The sequence below is a fragment of the Argiope bruennichi genome, chromosome 3 (assembly GCF_947563725.1).
Source record: "Argiope bruennichi chromosome 3, qqArgBrue1.1, whole genome shotgun sequence".
NCBI classification, from domain to species: domain Eukaryota; kingdom Metazoa; phylum Arthropoda; class Arachnida; order Araneae; family Araneidae; genus Argiope; species Argiope bruennichi.
The window spans coordinates 21,731,825-21,754,033 of record NC_079153.1 but is presented as its reverse complement, the minus strand read 5'-3'; the positions used below and the strand labels follow the sequence as shown (position 1 = coordinate 21,754,033).

The following is a 22,209-nucleotide window of genomic DNA, read 5'->3' as shown; positions in this document are numbered from 1 at the left end:
AGAAAAATTGGATAAATATTCCCTGCATAGGTTTTTCAGTCATATATCATTTACTAAAGTGAAAATTCAGAGAGGAAAAAATATTTTTTCTTTGGCATCGTTTTTGAAATTTAGTTCATTCAAAATGAAAACAATATTCTAAACTCAACAATTCCGAAAAAAAAAAAAAAAATATTTGAAATAAAAATATACGAGTTTTGAGCTAAAATTTATAAGTTAAATTTATATGCAAAAAAAAAAAGTATTTACACAAAAATTTAAAAATAGTAGCATAGCTTTAAAAAGTAATTAATCCTTACTCATATAAATAAAACATGTACAGCATATTCAATAATTAAAAAATACATTAAAAGTTGTAAAAAATATGATTACTGATATTAAATCATGATTTAAGAATATTAAAAATAAACATGTTTTTTGGAAATTATTATTAAATATTCTATTAGTTTGTAAATTAAAATTAAACTACAGAGTTAATAAAAAAATGATTGAGTTTCTTACATAACATTAGTCACAGGAGTTTTTGAAATACTTGGCATAAGGTGAGAGGTTGCTACAGCATTACTAATATTTTGAGAACCACCTATAACAAATAAATGCAGATAAAAAGGAGCAATTCAAAAGAAGTATGATTAAAAAGAATTAATATAACTTCATTTCTGTTTTTGAAATTGTATCGTTCAATATATCATTTACCATAATCTCATTAATAAAAAAACACTATATTTAAAACATTTACTTTTTATTTTAACAGATTATTAAGATGCTCTTTATAAACCTCTCCACAAATAGGGGGAAAAAAATACCACAGAACTGGTAAGCAAATTTAGACAGAATCCTAGAATATATTCAAAACTTATTTCAACAAAATTATACAATGTTTCTAAATAAAAAGTGGAGTTAAATCATTTAATATAGATGCATTATTCTATCATCTATTTGTTAAATAACAATTAAAAGACAAAATTCTTTAAGTTGTCAGATTTGTTTTGACAAGCTCAGAGGCAATGAAAATCGAGATTACAATTCCAAAAGAATATTAACCTTTACTTGTATGAAAAATAGACTTGATGGTAAATAAATAACTCACTCAAATCCATATTAAAATTAGTGTATATTCAAAATGAATAAAATAGTATTATCTTTCCACAATTTTATACATGATACCTAATGACGTAAACAACTGAATGTGAAATGTAACTGATGTAATTTCAAAAGTTAATATTAACTTATATTTAAAAATATGAGGTTATAATAATATGAGGTTGCTAACCTGCTTTGCGCTCTCCTGTTCTATCAATAGGTGTAGAGGGTCGAACCAAACTTGCACAGCCTGGTGCAGTGTTCACCATGTGATAAGAAACTAGTAATCCATTGTCAGTTAGAAAGAAGATAATTGGCATGGGAGGATATGATTCATTCTCACCTATAAAGAAGAAATATTTTAACAAAGATCTCAGAAAACAAATTTGAAAATAAATATACAATAAGTAATCATTGCAAAAGCACACAGGATTTCAAATTTGAGCACATAAAGTCATTTATTTAAACATTTTTATGATCTTAACAACTATTCTACATACTTTTGCACAATATAAAAATTACAGCTTTATTTATAATTTCCTGAAACATATCCCAAACAAAACTAAAAATAAAGTCAGTTAATGAAATATCAAATGAAAAAACTGTGTCTCTCTCTTAAAGGTAGGATGTTCATGACAATATTGTCCCCCTTCTGATGAGCACAGTAATGAAAGAAAATAAGCTTGCTTTGTTTGTGGTGGATAAAAGAAATATAATTAGGAGCAGTGATGAAAAATGACAAATGAAAAAATTTTGCTTCAGTTAATTATCTAAGTGGTAAAAATTGCTAAATGATTTCAGACCGAGTTAAAAGAATTTATAGAAAATTATATAAAGACAAAAATTTGTGATAATTAATAGCAGCAATATTTATATTTTAATACAATTTTTTTTTTAATACTTAACTTTTCAATAGCAGAAAATTTTTAAAAATTTCTTACAAACATACATTAGGCTAATTACTAAAAACAAATTTTTTTTTAAAAAAAACCTTTAATAAGAATACAATATTTTGTTCCTTTGATTGATATTCTAAGGATTTGCAATCTTCAATGAAATCATAGAATGATAGTAATAAAATTTCACAACAGTAATACAAAAAATAAAGGATAAAATAAGTGAAAAAAAATTATCAAGGTCTGATTATAAATCAAAATAATTAGAAACTAAATTTAAAGAGACATTTTCAACTAAATCAATTATAATTAGACAACTATTTTATATACTATCTGGATTATTTCTAAATAAAATTTATTTATAAATTGATTGATTATAAAATTGATTGATTATAAAATTGATTGTTGTACAATAATTCGGCATGAACTAGAAAAAATTATAAAATAAATTTATTATAAAGTAAAACAATTATTAAAAATAACTAAACAACAGAAAAAAAATAGTAAAATTATTTTACTTATGATGATTCTTCTCTGTGAACAATACATGACACCTGATCCAATTGCACATTTTGCTCCATTCTTAGCAGGCAGGAGAATCCTACCATCTTCTCTTAAATCCCATTGTACCCAAGATGGCTAAAACAAAAGGTATTTCAAAGTTTGAATTTAAATAAACTTGTAATCTATCAGCTTATCTGCAAAATATCATCAATCTTATTCTTATAACAACTATAATATTAAAACCTTGTACAAAAAGAAACAGCGATCTTTAATTTAAAAAAATAACGATGTTCTTATTTAACAAATCATATGAACAGGTAGAGGGAAGGAGGAATCCAATTTCAGTAAATGTTATTTTTATTTTGTTTTTTAAAAATGCTCATAATAATAATAATAATTTATGACATAAGCAAAATGTCCCTTTAGATTGTGGCCTAAGAACTACTTTCTAAACTTTTTAACTTTTACAGAGCTGTATTTCCAATAGAAAAAAAATGCTCTGAATGATATACAGAATCATACTTATATTGTTATATACCACTAAAAAATTACCAATAAAATATATTAATTATACCATTAAAAAATTATGATATCTGAATTTTTATATAATTACTTAATCATAATTAGCAAATTTTTTTTGACATACTACCATTTAAAAAAGTTCTTTTTTTTTTCTATAAGCAAAACTAATCAAATTAAGAAATTTTGAATTTCACTATTTTAGATCAATTAAAGACTGTCTCAAAAAAAGCACCATGTTTGGATTTGCAGATCTCATTTGAACCACTGAAATAGTTTAAAAAATGATAGAAACTTTATAACTCAATCAGTGTTAGTCACAATGTTACATTTTTTATATTAAAATATCAAGAATATTTTATAAATATCAAGAATATTTTATAAATATCATTAAAAGTATTAGAGGGCTTATAAAAATTTAAACTTTTTTAATATTGTTCTAACTTTTGAGCCCCCCCCCCCCCTATTTTAGAGCACTTTTGTGATTGGATTTAAAAATCTGTCTGACAATTTTAAAATCTGATATTAGGTCACAATAAGAATGAAAACTCCATGTATTCTTTTCTTTTGTAAAATTCTTCTATGATCATGCATACACATAATTTTGAGACAGTATTAATATATAAATATATATTTCTTGGACAGGAGAGAGTTGAGGAAGGATTCTTTTTTTCTAATTTTACTGATAAACAAATGTATGGGGAGATATCTCAAATAATTCTTGTCACATCAAACAAAGTTAAATACAGTTTTTTTTTTTTAAACTGCAAATTTAAATAAGATTTTTTTAAATATTTACAACAATTTTTTTATGCTTAATAAAATGGTTTGCAGCTAATAAGAAAAAATACAAGAGACATAATAGAATAGAGAGAGATAATCAAATACAACCTTACATTTTGAAGTTTTTCATCAATAAAAGAGAATATGAAAAGTTATCAACACTATTTTTGATTCATATAAACATGATATAATTTTTCAAAAAAACAACTAAAGGCTAATTTAAAGGTTTTTCAGGCAAGGAAAGGTAATGACTAGAATTTACTTATAATTTGATATATTTACTTCAAAATAAATAATAGATAAAAATTAAGATAAAAAATTAATATGAAAGAATTCTTTTCTCAACATACTGCTTAGTTCCATCACAAATTTATTAAATGGCATAACTTTTCTGATACCCAATTTTTTTTCAGTCCATAATAAAAAAATATATACACAAATGAACCATTTTTCTGATATTTCTTCTTAATTACAGAAATTTCTTATTGAAAAGTAGAGATGGTAAACTGAAGTTGATTTGGAATTTTTGTATCTGTATTATGAATTGACCTATTTTTCTAATGATGCCATCAAGTATTTTCAATATATTTAGAAAATGATTTCATAAATCTTAAATCTACAGTGATCAAGCTAAAAAAATACATATTATTATGGAAATAAACAATATAAGTATAGCATCTTTCTTAATGCTAACACTTTTTAAAATAATTTTGTTACTCTTCAAGATATGTAAAAATTTAAAATTTCAGAACACTAATGAAAACATATGGAATATAATAACAATACAGTGCAGATATATTTTTAATTAAAATTATGAAAAAACTCACTGGGTCTCCAAGAACTGCTACTTCTATAGAATCTGTGGAAGCACAAATTAAAATGTCCCTAAATTTAAAAAACAAACAAATAAATGCATTTAAAAAATCAGATTAGTTTTTATTATCTTTGCATCAATAAATATATAGAAATTTCATATATAAATATTAATCACATGCAAGAAGAAGCATTTTTAAATTAAGAACTATTATGATTTAAATACATACCACGAAGGTTCATGATGGAGAAAATATCTTTGAGAGTCATTAGTTGAATTCCCAAGACACACATCATAATAGTTTGTATATACTACTGGCGAACCTTTCTGAAATTACAAAATAATGGTTTTACAAAAAGAACTGTAATCACCTAAATCTGTTTAAATTGTGAAACATTTCTGTAACATATCATTTCAAATGAACAATAACTTAAAATAAAGTGAGATTTTTAGACATTTAAATTTGAATTTCATTAAAAAATAGAAATCATATATGAGAAGCATTTTTTGGGGGCAATATTTAAAAGAATTATGAATCATATCTTTATTTTTAATAAGGATTCCATAAAAATTCTTTTAGCCTTATACAATTTATAATAATGTTAAGTAATTTACAGTATACACATAGCAATAAAAATTAAAATAAAAACTTAATTTAAAAACTTATTAAATATGTAGTTGCATTGGAAGTATTCTCAACCTTAATCAATCAAATAAATCAAGTAAGATAGTCTGGAAACATTAATAGATGAATCTGCACATCTCATTGTACAATATATTTTTTTAACATTATAATTCACTTCAAACATTTCCTAGAATTTCAATTAGCAGTAAAAAAATTTTATTTTTCAAAATTTAGAAAGTGTGATTTTTCTATAATGTGAACATCTATTCAATATTAAATTATAACTAGAAGAAAGTAACTTCAATGCATTTATTTTTGCAGTATGCAAATTAGATAAAAGCTCAGAAAATCACTAACAGTAATTATGTTCACATTTTGCCTTCTAAAAATATGATGTAAAAATACATTAGTGCCCAATCAGCAAGCATGAATGTTTAAATACTTGAAAAGTGTCCATTAATTTTCTCAAAAATTAAGAGGCAGTTTTTTATAATGTAAAAGTGTATTCAAGTACTAAATTATAATCTTTACTAATAATAAAACAGAATGCATATCTGCCTATTGGTGCTCAACAAGTTAGATCATTTGATGACCAACTATTAAAGTTGGGACAGATATAATTTGGAAGGTAGAAATGTTCCAATTGGAATGAATTTTCTGATACTTTGATTAGAATTTTAATTAAAAATTAAGCAAGAATTGGCATTTTTCTATAACAAAAATTAGAGAAATTGTTTTTAGTGTAATGATTAAAACCAATTTAGTGCCATGAAAATATTTTCTGAATTTCGATTATTTTAAATTATTTTCCATAATACTTTTTTAATTATTATAAACAATCCTTTTCTTTATCACAAAGGAATTCAAAATATTTTAATTGCTTCATTAAATATTTAATCTCATGATTTTCTTGTATTGAAGGAATTTGCTATATGTTCAGATTATATGAAGAATCAGAAATTACATTGCCATAAAAGACAATACAGAGCAAGAAAATAGATTACTTGGCAATTATTTTTTAATGACACTACAATCATGGGCTTGACTCTATAAGGAGAGATTGGGTGCACAATGAACAGTAGAGGTATGAAGTAACATGACTTTAAATGGCTATTGCAATTCGATAAATGAAAATACTTCATTAAAGGGGTTTATGAATGTTAAGTGATGTATAACAGATTAAACTGAAATTAAAAGCAAAAGTATGAAATAAATGAAGGTAATTATATCCTTATTCATAGAAATTGACATATTAATTCAATTTGAATTAGGGCATTCTTCAAAATGAAATATTTTTTTATTCAACAAATAATTAGTGTAAAATCACCAAGGCTTTGTAAAATTTTAAATAATTAAATTTCGCATTTGGAAAACATAAAAACCTATTATAGTTCAACAAAAAATATTTTAATTGTAAAAGGAGATGAAAATATGAAAATTTAAGCCCACTTTTTAAAATTCAAATTTAGAATTTTAGTTTGTTAAAAATGCATACATTAACAAACTCACTATTTTAATTAATCACTTTATTAGTTTCTCTTATCAAAGTTTTAAACATAAAAAGATTCTTACTGGAGTGGACACTATGAAAAGATAAGGGGAGACGCCACTTCCTGGTGGCATGTATAAGACAGCAAACTGTGTTGTAGACAGCCAACATATATTAACAACTAAGTAAATAAAAAGAACAATTTTAAAGTTAGTTTTGGTTTATATAAAATATGTTAAACTGATTTATAGAAAAAAATTTTGGAAAAAAAAAATCTTTTTATTTTATTCTATTTGCTAAAACAAAATTTTCCAAATTTGACACAGAAAAAAAAATTTACTTTAATCGCAAATTTGAAAAATAAATATTTTGTTAGCAATCTATGATTTAATTTTCAAAATTATTGTCCTAAGCAGAATAAAAATTCGTTCGTTTAATTCTTACCCATTAATTTTTCATCCAAATTTGGTGCTGGAATATTCTTTACTTCTTGCAGATTTGGTTTGTATTGGCTGAAAGATCCATCTCTTTTTCCAACAACTAGCTGTTTACCCTTAGGACTCCAACAAGCTATCAACAAAGAAATTTCTTCAATAATTTAAAATTATTACAATCATTAAATTTTTCAAATACACAAAGTATTAAAAAAAACTGAAACTTTTCATTCACACAAAAATAAAGAAATTACCATGATCATAGCATAAATCTACAATATTTTTGGAATTTTCAGACAAAATAAACATCTTAAATATAAGGATGAGAAAATTCTATATGAGTAAGCAGGTTCTTGTTCATTAGTAAAGGCAAAATGGTAGTAAGATTACATTAGTTGCATTTTCACTGGTGTGAAAAGTGATCTTAACTTAAATGTTAGCCATATAGCTTTGCTTACTATGTTTAAAAATTGCATAACATGCACTCTTTACATTCAGATACATAATGAAAAATATCTGTTCAATCATTATTCTTTCGCTTTGTCTAACCTTCCAGTATGAGATAAATATGGTTCCATATTCATTACCAAACAAAATTATTCAATAACAAGGTAGACTTTCCCTATATGAGGAAACACTTGGATTAACTTGCATCGCTAATTTCTGTTACAAAATTTGTTACTAGCAACTAGTTGAGTTTATTTTTTTACGGCAATAATTGCAGTTCAGATGAAAATCCAGATATACGACGTAGCTTCAATGTTGTAGCTTTTGAAGACAATCAAGACAAATTAAATGGCAAAATAACTTTTAAAAGTTGGTTTATTAAGAAAAAATCATTTTCTTCTACAGTTGCATTGGCAAATTCTTTCACGCATAAATCTATACAAATTTGAATAATCAATAAGCAAGCAATTTTCCATACAAAATTATGAAATCAATATTCCAAAATTTATAAAGTAGAGTTCCCTTCAATAGAAATAACAATACAAAAAATAATTGTTTTTACATAATGGTTTAAAATTAACTAATGAATTATTATATGACTATCAATTAACCTTTAATAAAGCCTTCATTATGTTCTGAGTATTTGTGATTAAAATTTGAAGATCTAGATTTCTAAAAAGGATAATTTAGATGTCTACAGAGTAGAAACTGTTTATGAATTTTCATTTTAATATAAATACAAATTTCATTTAAAATGCCATGCGGTTTCAGTAATATAACAGATACTATAAGCTGAGAAATTTCTTCTCACAATCAAAATAAAAAAAAAAAAAATGTACAGAAACAGACATGAAAAACTATTTTAACCATTATTTTTAATTAAGAAACTTTATTTGTTATCATATTTATAATAGACAAAAATGTATATATAAGTTTCATGATGCTAATAAAGTAAAAGACAGGTTTGAATTAACAATTCAATTAATCCTGCAATAAGTACTTGGGCCTGCGTCTGGCCTAAGGGTAGCGCGTCTTCCCTGTGATCTGGGCATCCTGGGTTAAAGTCCTCGTTGGGGCATGATTGTTCTTCACTCTTGTGTTCTATCTGTGAGGTGTGTGAAAGAGCCCCCCTGTAAAAAAGGATTATGCAAGCGAGTATGTGAGTGTCATCTTCATATGAGCACCAGACTTCTGCCCTCAGGTGCTCAGGGGGTCTTTACCCTCAGAAGCTACTGCATAAACCAGGCGGCTTAAATCAGTCACTTTGTCAGCAGACTTGTATATAAAGTGCCATAAGTAACAACAACAACATAAGTACGTGGCTTTGGTTTGAAATACACAACTTAATACAAACAAACCTGCAGTAGCTCCAACATTAGGCAGATTAGCTAAGACAGATAAATTCATTCCATTAAGTTCTTGCACTCCTAGACTTCCATCACTGAGGCAGTATGCAAAGATCCCATCAGATACAGGATTCCAGAGAAATTCTTTCAACTTGCAGTTGCTGCTAGATAATTGGGCATTTTGAAACGGTGCAGGAGTTGCATCCTAAAAACATAGTCAGGTCAATTTAAATTTTTTTTTTCAGTTCACATTATGATAAATTTAGGAAAAAGAAAATATTTCAGCAATAATACTTTTTCACAGATAGGAATTCTAAATGTGAGATGTTTAAAATAATGTAAGAAAGCATTCTCCTCTGAAGACACCAAAAAATATTAATTACAATAAAAATAAATTACATAAATTATATCTATGATATAAAATAAATCACTATATTACAAGATAATTGCATAAAAAATAAAAATTACATATATAATTAAATAATATTCAAATGTTCACCCACCAGCAATGTGGATTTTTTATAAGTGGTCTTCAATTAAACCAAATGCAATTTTAATAAATGATCTATTGTTAGTAGTCATTTGTTAATTTTAATAAAGAAAAACCATGTTCAAAGAATTCACCCAAAGATTATATATATATATATATATATATATAAAGCAAAAACAGGATAAAAATGCATCAAATACAGAAATTTTATAGCACAAATACATCAATCCCCATCCCAAACTCATTTATTTGAATGTTCATAGCATGGAATTACTATTGAGGTGTCAAGCATAATGTAAAGAACATCTTTTCTAACTGTATGTAAATTATACAATTGAGAACAATCACCATTTCATGAATTTTCTGCTCACTACAAACTGCTCTTTTATTTAATTAATTACACAAAATTGAATTCACTTTAACCCATTGCACAATAAACTAAAAATCCTTCAAATGACAAAAAATTCTGCTACTTTAGAAAAAAAAAAATTTCAACTTCAAATTTCATTTAACATTTTTAAAATTTGAGACCCACGAAAATTCATTGAACTCCTTCTGCAAGAGCAAATGCATTACAGCATTTTGCCACATTTTAGTCATGAAGGAACAGATCAGCCATATTAAAAACAGAGGAGCTTTTTTTTTTAAGTGAATAATAACATTATACCATCTAAACACAGGTAAGAAATTATAATTACTTTTGAAAAAATAAAGATTAAAAATTTCCAATAATATTTTGTAAAAGCAATTTTATCACATAATATGTATTTTAAAGATAGTTCTTCGATTTGCAATCTTTTTGAATTAATTTTCATGCATGGCACAACTATCAAAGCAAGATCAAAAGCATTAAAAGACAATAAATATTTTTATTTGTAGACAATAATATAATTGTTCACTAGTAAATTTGGAACAATTAACAAGAAAGAAGAACTTAACTACTGCTAAATAAATTATATCTTATATTATGCCAATGTAATAAAAATTCTTTGGTTCATGGATGTGTCAAATTATGCAAGTGAGATTAGTTAACTAAAACATGCAATTTTTGTCTCATGATAATAAAACTATTTTTTTTTTTAAATAATTTTGCCCAAAAATAAAACAGGTATAAAAGTAAATGTATAAAAAAATAAGCTTAACAAATATGCAATTAATTTACAAACTTCGACTTTAAAAAATATATGCAAATCACATAAAAGTTTGCGATTCAAAGGAAGGAATATTCAGAAACATTAATAAATTGTCACACTATAGCATATTAAGATACAAAGTTTTCCTATAAATAACACACTAGTTTCTATAAATGACACACTGGTTTCTATAAATGACACACTGGTTTCTATAAATGACATACTGGTTGAATAAAATATTTGATAAAAAAAAATTCTGAAAAAATTAGGCAATAGCTTATTTATTTTTAAAAGAATGTAAATATCTTTGTTGAAAGGTTATATAAACTTTCTATAATTAAAGCAAGCATTTGTTAATAAGATTTCTATTATTTTATATTTTCCACTCTATAATGTATGCTCAACAGAATGAAAAATATTTGAAACATTTTGTAACATGAAATGCCTTTTTTGGTGACAATCTCTTCTTTCTCTCTATTATTTATTATAACAAAAAATAAAAAGACTTTTGCAGGATTGCTACAAAATGTATTAATGATGCATTATTACTCATGTTATATATTTTCTTCTCATGGGAAAGCAAAGAGACTTAATTCAACTTCTAAAAAACAGATCACTTCAATTTTATTTATATAAGTTTTATAATATTTGACAAAGAAAATCAATAAAGAAATCACAATATTTATAAAGGATAATTAATTCATCAAATAAAGCATTTGTTTCTTAGGTACAATATATGTATTTTTTATGCCAAATTACTGATATTTATTAGTAAGATTATTTGCACACTTGATTTCAATTACATGTTTTAATCAACTTATTGAAAGGAAGGTTTTTTGTTATAATAATTTTTTATTGATTTATTTTAATCAAAATATGGAAAATTGTATTCCCTTTTAACTGAAAATTATTTATTTAATATACAAGTAAGTAAATATATTTCTCCTTTAAGTTCAGCCTAGGAATTTAGAATTATATTATTCCTTCTCAGTAATATAAAAACAGAAGAAAAATCCTGCATTCTCAATAAATTAAATAGTTTTTTATTTACAATTAGACAACATAATTGGTTATTATCTTTCTATGATTCTTAATGCAATTTTATATCTTGAAAAGAAATATAAAAAGTAAAATTAGTCACTTACATGATTTGCAAATGCAGCTATATCATAGAAATCAACCACAATTTTTGAATTTCTTTCCAGACATACAGCTAGTGTCTTTTGCTCCGTACTAAGTGACAATAACACAGGAGATTCACAAGGCACAATTTGGCTAAAATAATTTTCTTCAATACTCTTATTTTCTTTATCCTCATCTAAGTCTAGCACGTTTTCTAATTTCAACACTTTAAAACCTAAAAAGGAAAAAATTTACTTTTCAATAAAAATAAAATTTATATATTCTGTTAAAATTTATATATTCTGTTTAAGATCTCAGTTCAAATTGATTAAGATTAAACTAACAAAAAAATTATTTTGAAAAGAATTAACTAGTATAGAATAGCACAACAGAATGTTAATTTTAAGATTATACAATCACTTTTAACACAATATTATTAATAGCTGGTAATAATGTAACACTTTCAATAGTATAATCAGTATGTCTATGTGACCTGTTTTATATTAACAATAGTAAAAATAATTCTGGTCTACATAAGCTGACTATCAACAGGCTATATCATTTGCCAAAGTGTGACTAATGGAGAGACATTCATGTGATATTCCAGTTTAAAAATCAGCATGAAATGGACATAAGAATTCATATTATGAAATTGATATCTTTTATCTTCAAAATCATTCTAGTATCTAAAAATCGAAACAACTTGATAACGTCCAATGTGGACAAACCAAGATTTATGATTAGAAGATCTGAACTGGATTTTGCTTTAATATTATAAGACATGTAGTAATTTTTCAAGAAATAGCATAGATAAATCACTAATTTTGGGAGAAAAACTTAATTACATCATATCTATAAAAATTACATAAAAATCCACTGTCCAATAAAAAGAATTTTAAGCTGACATTAAATTGATATGAATATTAAATTGATGAGTTATTTGATTTAAAATTTTGTATAATAATTATTTATATTGAAAAAATTATTATCTTCATTTATCCAACATCATTTTTAAAAGAATTAAAGCATAATTTAACTTACCATTGGCTATACCAACAAAAAGCAATCCAAATTTACTTGCAGTTGCAATCACATTAATAAAATCCTTCGGAGCCTGTTCATTGTTTTTGACAAGCTTTAATGTTCGCAACTGAACAAAGTGGAAACTCTGAAAGAAACAAATGTTTCATTTTTTTTTTTTTTGTCTTTCTGTAATGTACAAGTTATATTATTTAACCAATAATAAAAAAAAATAATGGCAGAGACTAGCAGCAATAGTAATAATGTCTTAAAAGTGCATATAATAATGTAATTCATTCAAGACTGTGTCTCATTAAATAATTAAAACATTTTTTTTTTATTTCCTTCATTCTGGAAAGTATAAAATAATTTTAACTCAAAATCTGATGTAATCCAAATATCGATCTCTCCATATCTTAACATTGTCAAACCTTTTATATTAAAAACAATCTAAGAATTTTTTTAAAAAAAACTATGCTTAAAAGTGAATTTAAATTTGACTGTTTGCTGAATTATTAGAAATCACAATTAGTACAGCAGTAAGAAGAAACAAACTAGAAAATAATCTTAAGAAGATTCTATTCAGGCTAGTAGTAGGTATTTTAGTTATTTAAAATAAGTCAATTGTTGAAAATAATTGCAATTATAAAAAGTTTACATTTTATTGTTTCATCTCCCAAATTATTTTTTGAAATAATTTTTTTTTAATTTGCATTTACTATAATGTTCACATTTATAATGACATATTCTAATATTTTCAAATAGAAAAGAATATGAGATGCAAAGTGGATACATAATTAAAGGACAGTTGTGCTTTTTAAAACAGTTGACTATTTTTGTAAAAAAACGGTTATTTTCTCCCCCCCCCCTTTTTCTTCTTCTCTCAGAGAAACAATTATGATAAAGTTCAATATGGTTTTTTTACACCCCATTAATTACATTTCAATAAAAATAATAGCAAATGTTAAAGAGATCAATATCAAATGATTAATTACTTTTAATGAGTGAATGTTTGCAATTGTTTGAAGCAAAATTGTTTTTTTTTAAAGAATTTCACTTAAAACAATTGCACTTTTACTTTAATTATCAACAGTCAGAATTATTAGCAACATCTTCATTGAATCGAGTTAAAAATAATGTAACACATTTTTCTTTGAATTATGCTTAAGCATGGCAAATGGGATAAAATTCAGATATATTCAAATACCACAGCAATTTAGAATACAGTTTTATTACAATTGAATTATCAAAACGCATTTAAAACAGAAATCATTTATCTGTATTTATACATAGTATTATATTTTAATAAAACAATCTTACTAATAAAATAACTGCAAAATCATGATTATTCATAAGCATGATTGCTACTTCATATTTCATCATATTTATCTAATAATAAAAGAAATACCTTGTTGATACATAAAGTTCAATTTAAATTGACCATAACTAGAGTTTTAATTTGACAATAAATGAAAAACTCAGTCATCTGTTCATTATGCTCCATTCAAATATTTTTGATAGCATTAAAAAGTTTTCAAAAGAAATTAAAATAAATTAATAGAATATAGCTTAAAAAGCAATGCATTTACTCTATGCATAGTTTATATTTGAAAAACTTATTTGAAATACAGATTAGTTAATAGCATAGATCCTTTCTGCAGCCCTAAGATGCACAGAAAACCAATTAAATTATTCAGTAGTAAGCTTGATACAACTATGCTTTTACATTTATAGACATGGTGACTTATTTGTATCAATTTATAATGCTTTATAATCAAATACATTTTTGCAAAAGAGAATGGAATTTAAATAAAACTTACAGCCACTTCTTTAGGATCAGGCCCTTCCTCTATCATACTTCAAATCCACTGAAATATCAAACAGAAACTATACAATTATGACAAATTTTCTAAATACACTTTCAAAACAGAATTTTTATAATTTGCTTTAAATGTTTTACAACTACTTTAGTAAGAATAGAAAAATAACATAATAAAAGTTTTAAAAAGGCATTAAATCTAAATGTATTAAAAAGAGAGTAATCCGCATATATTATGAAATCAAAAATTTTTAATGCTATTACAAAGTACTATAATATAAAAATTATAATGCAGAAAGATTAAAGCCTTTGCTAATAGAACTTTAATTAATAATTAAAGGGTAAATTATTAAAAATAATTATCAGTTAGCTGAAAATCAAATTTTAATCATAAGATTTGTATATAGTCAGAAGCAAAACATAATGAATCATTAATAAATTAGTTATCATTAATAAATAGGCAACAATTCATATAATTAGCATGCATTTGAATAATTATTGAGCAAGTTAGATTCTTTATTTTTTCATTTACAATTCTATATAAATAATCTAAGTTCTGCAAATATATAGTAATCACCCACCTCCCATTCCTCCCCCAAAAAAACACTAAAATTAATTGTTATCATTCTTTTTTTGTTAATATTCCCATTACTTTTATTTTTTGTTATTGAATAACTTAATGATTAAATTTTGATCAAACATTCCAAATCTTTTTATTATTTCACATTTGCTTAGTTTAATGTAGAACCAAAAAACTGCATGTATTTGGAATAAAAATCTTAATGTTATCTACTTAAACAATTAACAATTTAAACTATTAACAATTTCAATGTTGCAATATGAGGTTTGACAAAATTAATTTTAAAATATCTCCAATCAGACAAAAATTATAGCTTTTAATTCATATTTTCCTTAAATTTCTTTAAATAAATTTATTCAATTTTTTAAAACATGTAATTTTAGGCACAAAATATTTGTATATACAAGGTCAAAAGTTTTATCAGCAAACAGAGATATAATTTAAAAGAATGAGGCATCAATAAATGCTCAGGGATGGGAAATTTTTCAACAAAGGCAGAAGCAGAATCTATATAACTGAAATGCATATAGTCAGTTGCTCCTAAATCTATGGGCCAGTAATATTTACCCAATCCTGCTATTTGTATTTATGCTTGTAAAGAAAAATACTGAACTCTTCTGTAATGGTATCAAGTATGTTACAATTTTGATAATGATGACAGAAAAATGACATTTTGCACCAGAAGGCAAATCAGATCAGGCAAACAGAAAAGTTATCATTTGTTTTCATGCTTTAAAATGGCTTTTGTTACATCCAACATTTCTTCTCAATCAAAGTTAATTTATGACATTTTTTTTCTTCGTAAATATTTTCAGATTTTAATAATCTTTAAGTTTTATGCAATATTTATAAATTGATTTTTTTTATACCTTTTCGGTCTAATAGACATTCCATATAGATCGATTTCTCTCCTAGAAACATTAGTATACAATTTTAGTATAAGAGAATTTATTCTGTTTTTTTAATTAGTTAAGTTGTTTTTAATGCTATTATTTTTCTTATTGCTGAATATGAATAGTACCAAAATAGTAACATGACATACAATAACATGTTTTGGTAATTTTTATGTTCAGATATAAAAATAGTTACAGTTTTAAAACAACTAAACTCAAAAAATAAAATAAGGGAGAGGAGGAAGAAACATATATAAGAATAATATCATGATTTCCCTAAAAAATATGTCTTAAATTTACAAGAGAATATATTCTCCATTAAATTATAATAATACTAGTACTATACTATTTTCATAATGAGATACATAATATCTATTCTCATAAATTAATATGTAACAACAGATTGATATCTTATTTCATGATCCATCAGTTGTAATTAAAAACAATAGTTGGAATTTTATTTATAAAATTACCTTTTATTTGATTAAAATTTCAAAAAGTATAAAAATTTGAAGTTTTCTAGTTATAAGTTTTAATTAAAATTTTACAATTTCTCATGTTAAGATTCATTCTAATTTATAATAAAAAGAGTTTCATTTGACAAGTTGCAAATAAAGTAATAATATTGAGTACATAAATTACTATATGAAACCCTTTTTTATGATTGTTTTAATACCAGACAATAATGTTTTATCACGAGACAAATTCGTTATTTCACATCACCATTCACATTATAATTTTTTTTTAAATTAAAAATAGTCAACCTTCTGAATTGAATAAATATTATTAGATTTTTTTAGATCTAAATTATATGAAATTTGAAGATGAGATCTAGATAGTGTGAGTCTAATCTTTTAAAATAGCAAAGAAAATATGAATTATTTTGCACAATTTTACAATCATAGAAAGCGTCTACGTCGAAATTTTTATAATTATGTATTTTCCTTCTTGAATCGCCAATTATATATTATTTAACATCGTATTAAAAAAACGTTCAACGAGCAAAATTTCAAAGAACAATACACTTTTAATCCAAAGACGTAACTTTGAATTAAAAGATTATTAACTTTGAATTAAAGATTATTGAAATGCTTCCAAAATATTTTTTAAGTTTGCTGTTATAACTACACAATAAATATTGCAGTTTTTAAATTATCAACTTTTGTAAAAACTCAGACAATTAAAAAATATAACGATAGACGTAAGATTTTATAAGTAGCAATAACTTTAATCAATGAAAGAAAAGAAAAAAACATAACAACTTTCTTTTGTTTATACCTATAAAAATTCAAAAAGAATTTCAATGGAAGTATGATGATTTTGAATTTAACATTCACAATACACAATATTGAAACCAAATTGTTTCTTTTCTTACGTTATTGTTATGATTTCTATTCACTTCAAATTATGCTCCTTCCAAAATATGTCAATATTGCCAAACTTTTTTATTTATTTTTTTTTTTCCTCAGGAACAGCTAAGAATTTTAAAAATAAATAAATGGAATCATAAAATATTGGATAGAATTTTTGAGATCTTTTTAATTGAAATTATTCGGTATCTAGAATTATTATCATAAAGCCTGAGAGAAAGAAGGAAAAAAAAAAAAAAAGGAGTGAGGTTATTTTTATTTTCAATTTATTCTTTGGTTCAAAATGGCAATAAAAATTTCGCGTGCCTTTCAGTCGGAGCGTTCTGTGTTTAGTTTTGTTATTGAATCGGTGTACAATTTCATAAAAGCGTAGTTCAAAGCTTGTATAATAAAAATTCTGATTTTTTTTTCTTTTTACAGTCTGTATTTTAATTTTTGTTATTAATTTTATACTTCTCTGTTCTTGAAAAGTTCAGCATTTGTTTTATTTTTTTGACATTCAACTCCGAATTCTCGATATAATTAAACCATGTTATTTTTTTTTATTGGTTTCACCTCAGTGTTATTTAATATAGTTTTAATAATTAATAATAGACAAAAAAACTTAATTTTTATTTTTCATTAATTTTTTTTATTTGTAATTGATTGCAATTTTAAGAAATACGATTTGACAGTTAAAATATAAAATATAGTCTTGTGTTTATAATGCACTTGTGGAGATTTTTGATATGAAAAAGATATATTTTAAAGTATCCAAATAGGGAAATAAGTATAGCAGACTTGCTGATGCTAATTAAAATTTATTGAATAAAGATTGCATTCAAAACTATTCAGAAAGTTGTCGGCAATCTAATGTACTTTGACATTTATACTGCATCATTTTTAATGTGACGTATTCAGTGTTATTCAAATTTTTATTTATTCATTGCAATTAAAATGTTATAAAAATATTGTATTATTTTATTTATGTTCATTAATATGTCTGCTTACTGGAATACTAAACATTTCAAATGGAAAAAATAACTGTATATATATAAAATTTGATTTATTATTGTTTAAATGTCTGGTATTTTGTAATATATCTATTTTTAATGTATTTTACATTGATCACTTAATTTTTATAGATATAGTACAGTTCTTTTTATATAATGACTAAATTTATCTATTTTCTAAATTTAAATTTTATTTTCATATATTGGTAGTAGCACTGTAATATTCGGGTATCTTTATTTACATGAAAATGTTTGTTGTTGCATCCTTTAAAACAGCATGGTTTTCTTTATTGTAGTAATAAAAGTAATTTTATTTTTTTAACAACCATCTTTACCATGCTGATTCATAGGGAATATCAGTTATGTTTTTATCCCTATTAAATATACATAACTTGATGTTCATGATCCCCTCAACAAAGCATTATTAAGCATCAAGTTATGACAGACAGAAAAGTTGTAGAGTTCTAATAACCTTACTCTTGTCCTGTTAATTGTCCATATGGACTTTTTTTATGGATTTATATCCAAGATAGATAGATGGATTTATATTTAAGATTATAGACTTTTCTTTCTGTTCTTGCTGGTAAACTGTGAAATTAATAAATGACATCTTTTTTTGCTTTCAACAATGGAAGAAAATTATGTAATTAAATATTTGATGAAGTAATAAAAAAGCTCCAATTTATTATAACAATGAAATTAATGTTGAAAATTGCTAAAAAAATATTTTTAAACTGTCAGATTTGTTGAATGAAATAGATGCATACTATTTTCATTAGTGTATTAATATTGACACTTTTTTTTATTTTAAAATTTTGCATGATTTTTTACTAATTATGATTCTAATATTTTCAAAAAAATCACTCAGACCTAGCAAATTGACATCCTCTAAAATTTATTATAATCAAAATTTGAGATCAAATAATCTAGTAGAGCATGAAATGACACATACACATTTTCCTTTGTTATTAGAAGAGATATTATATGTAATGCTTGATGCAATTACAGATTTTGTTTCCTTTTTGCTGGGAATTTAGATGGAAACCTCCTTCTGAATATATCAAATCCTTTTCAAATTAAGGACAGATATTATTAAAGTAGCAAGTTATGAAATTCATTAATAAACAAGAAAAAAATTATTATACATTTCAGATTAGTATTTTAATTATAGTAAATTTTCATATTTCATGTTATCATTATTCATGTTTATTTGTTCATATTTTTATAATTGAAATCATAATAATGAATTTAAAAAGATGATTTTGAATTCATACATATATTTTAAATAAATAATGTGTTTGTTTTATTCTATTAATTATGCATTTTTACTTCTCTTTCAGGTTGTCAATCTTTTTTTTTTTTTTTTTTTTTACTTATATATGATAGCTATTGCAGTTTTCTGATTGTACCCTTATTGTTTCACAATGAATTTTCAATATTTGTTATCCGATTTTAAATGTTGTAGTTAATATTAAGCAAATGTCATTTTCTACACTTGTATGTCTTTAAATATATATATATATATATTTCAATTATTCTTTGCATTTCTAATTTTTTGTTAAATGTGTAAAAGAAAAAAAAATTGTTTCTGACTTTGTTTGAAATATTATAAGCAAATATTCTTTTTTGAACTTCAGTGTCATTAAATATATTTTTTCCATTTATTTTGAAAATTAATATTTGTATTTTTTTTAAGAGTAAATGAGAGTTAAAAAATTATTGCTGATTATGTTTGATATCCTATTTTCAGTGCTGAATTTTTAAAATCTACTATGTATGAAAAGATTTAAAATTCTTTTAATTTGTAACAGGAAATAATTGTAAACAAATGTCATAGATATATAGATTTCATAGTATAGGTATTAAATATGCTTTAGATATTAAATTAAGGCTGCTTCATGGTAAAATATATTCATTATTTAGGAATAAATGTGGAAATAAAAATGCATGCTCTTTTTTAAATAAATTAGATTTTGAAATTTAGAATATTGGTTTGTACTCATAAAAATATTCGATTGGGAAAAAAAAATTGTTCATTTTTTGTCCCCCCCCCCTTTTAAAATTCTGGTTAAATTTTATTGTGTGAAATAAGCTTCTATATTAATTCCAAAACTAACCTTTTAATTGATTTTCTTATTGTAGCTTTAGATTATTGATCTATGCAAATGTTTTTAAAATTGTTCTAGAGTTTTTGTTTTTTCTAAACTGAGAAATTTTTCAATATTGGGTTCTATCTCTCTCTTAATCTAACAGAATTCCTTAAACTACTTTCCTGACTTCTATTGTTTTCATAAATTTTCCATTTGTTTCTAAAATATTTATTTAAATAAATATATTTTCATTGATAAAAGAAAATTATTATATTATTATTACCAAAAATATATAATAGTTGTATATTGTTTTCTTAACTGTATTTTTTAAATAAATATGATAAAGTTTATGGCTATGTGTTTTTATTGCATGCCACTGTGTAATAACCAAAAATCACATATTAATTTATTAACTATGTTCTTTAGTGGCATGTGGTTATTACATAAGAAATTATTTATTATAATATATAACATTTTTTTCCTTACTATTTTAACCATCACAGTTACAGTTTACTATGATTTCAATCTTGATATACTTAATATTAGTGTCTTTAATCTTATGATATTAACATTAAGATAATCTTGATTATTTTTATTTATAATTGTTTATTTTATAGGTTTAACATATAATAGCATAGATAATTTTAGTTTACTTATTTTAGAATTTTGAAAATAGTAATGAATGTCTTATGTTATAGTTATCATTTTTTTTATTTATTATGAAATTTAAATTATTATTATGTTTACTATTCCATGTAGCTCTTAAGAGATTTTTCCATCGTTTCAATGACATTGATTCTGAGGATCCCAAGAGGCCTTACAAGTGTCATATGTGCCCATATGCAGCCCACACAAGAAGCAATCTCAAGAATCACATAAATGCCCACACTGGTGAACGGCCATACAAATGTTCAGTTTGTGGTAAAGGTTTTACTCAGAAAGGGAACATGAAGAAGCATGAACAGCAGCATGATGAACGGTATCCTTTAGATTGTAATATTTGTGGAAAATCCTGTGACAACAAAGTGTCTATGCAGCAACACATGGCTCTCCATTTCCACATTCAGTAATGACTGTTAAGCAGTCCTTTATTTTTTATTTAAGCATGATATGGAAGTAAGTACGAGATAATCTATCTTCACAGAATTGAACTCATTTATGAAGTTTTCAAAACATCTGATAGTACAAATATATTTAGCAAACATTTTCACTTATATGTACCATAGTTACTGATTTTTGTGTGTTTGGATTGTATTGCATGCACTCCAGTTAAAGTATCTGCATGTAAGAAAAGTTATTTTATACAGTTCATTAAATGTTTTCTGGTATAAAAGTACAAATTGATTAATATAAGTACCTGTATAATAAATTTATTTAAATAATGCATTGAAGAGGTTAATTATTTAGGAAGACCTTGAGTTATTTTTTTAAAAAGATGAAATAAATACTTTTTACACTTGTAGCTAAAAAAATTTTAATATAACAAAATAATTTAAAATATTTAACAGAATGTAGATGAGTTTTGACATATATTTTTTTAACTAAATATTGTGTCTGTGCACTTTAAGGTTAAATTTTAGCTGAACTTTTATAAGTTTAAAAACTACTCTTAAGTTAATGCAGTATTCAGAATAAGTTTAATATGCAGGTTAGTCTTAAATTATAAAATGCATTTGAAAAAAAGAAACGCATTGTATTTTATTTTATATGACAAAATAGTTTTAACTGTTTTCTATTGACAGTTTGATTCCATTATCTAA

At 24.1% G+C, this 22,209-nt stretch overlaps 2 protein-coding genes across 4 annotated transcripts in view; one reads left to right on the top strand and one right to left on the bottom strand.

Annotated features, from left to right (window-relative positions):
- Positions 1-17,390, bottom strand: part of LOC129963313 (nuclear pore complex protein Nup214-like) — a 56,627-nt gene extending 39,237 nt beyond the window's left edge. For 2 of the 3 annotated variants that reach the window (XM_056077610.1, XM_056077612.1), the window contains exons 1-12: positions 17,276-17,390; positions 14,526-14,573; positions 12,727-12,853; positions 11,709-11,920; positions 8,953-9,145; positions 7,158-7,283; positions 6,797-6,894; positions 4,829-4,926; positions 4,613-4,670; positions 2,498-2,618; positions 1,274-1,426; positions 502-583 (exon numbers count right to left, since the gene is read on the bottom strand). In XM_056077610.1, the coding sequence (XP_055933585.1) occupies positions 502-583; positions 1,274-1,426; positions 2,498-2,618; positions 4,613-4,670; positions 4,829-4,926; positions 6,797-6,894; positions 7,158-7,283; positions 8,953-9,145; positions 11,709-11,920; positions 12,727-12,853; positions 14,526-14,561 (1,304 nt within the window). In that variant the 5' untranslated portion in view covers positions 14,562-14,573; positions 17,276-17,390. Of the gene's footprint in view, positions 1-501; positions 584-1,273; positions 1,427-2,497; positions 2,619-4,612; positions 4,671-4,828; positions 4,927-6,796; positions 6,895-7,157; positions 7,284-8,952; positions 9,146-11,708; positions 11,921-12,726; positions 12,854-14,525; positions 14,593-17,275 lie in introns of all 3 variants that reach the window. The other variant, XM_056077611.1, reaches the window with a different exon arrangement.
- On the top strand, positions 15,727-21,519 carry LOC129962778 (zinc finger protein GFI1 homolog pag-3-like). The gene is made up of 2 exons (XM_056076773.1): positions 15,727-15,736; positions 21,209-21,519. The coding sequence occupies exons 1-2, from the start codon at positions 15,727-15,729 to the stop codon at positions 21,517-21,519; spliced, it is 321 nt and encodes a 106-aa protein (XP_055932748.1).
- Positions 21,520-22,209: the final 690 nt, after the last annotated feature.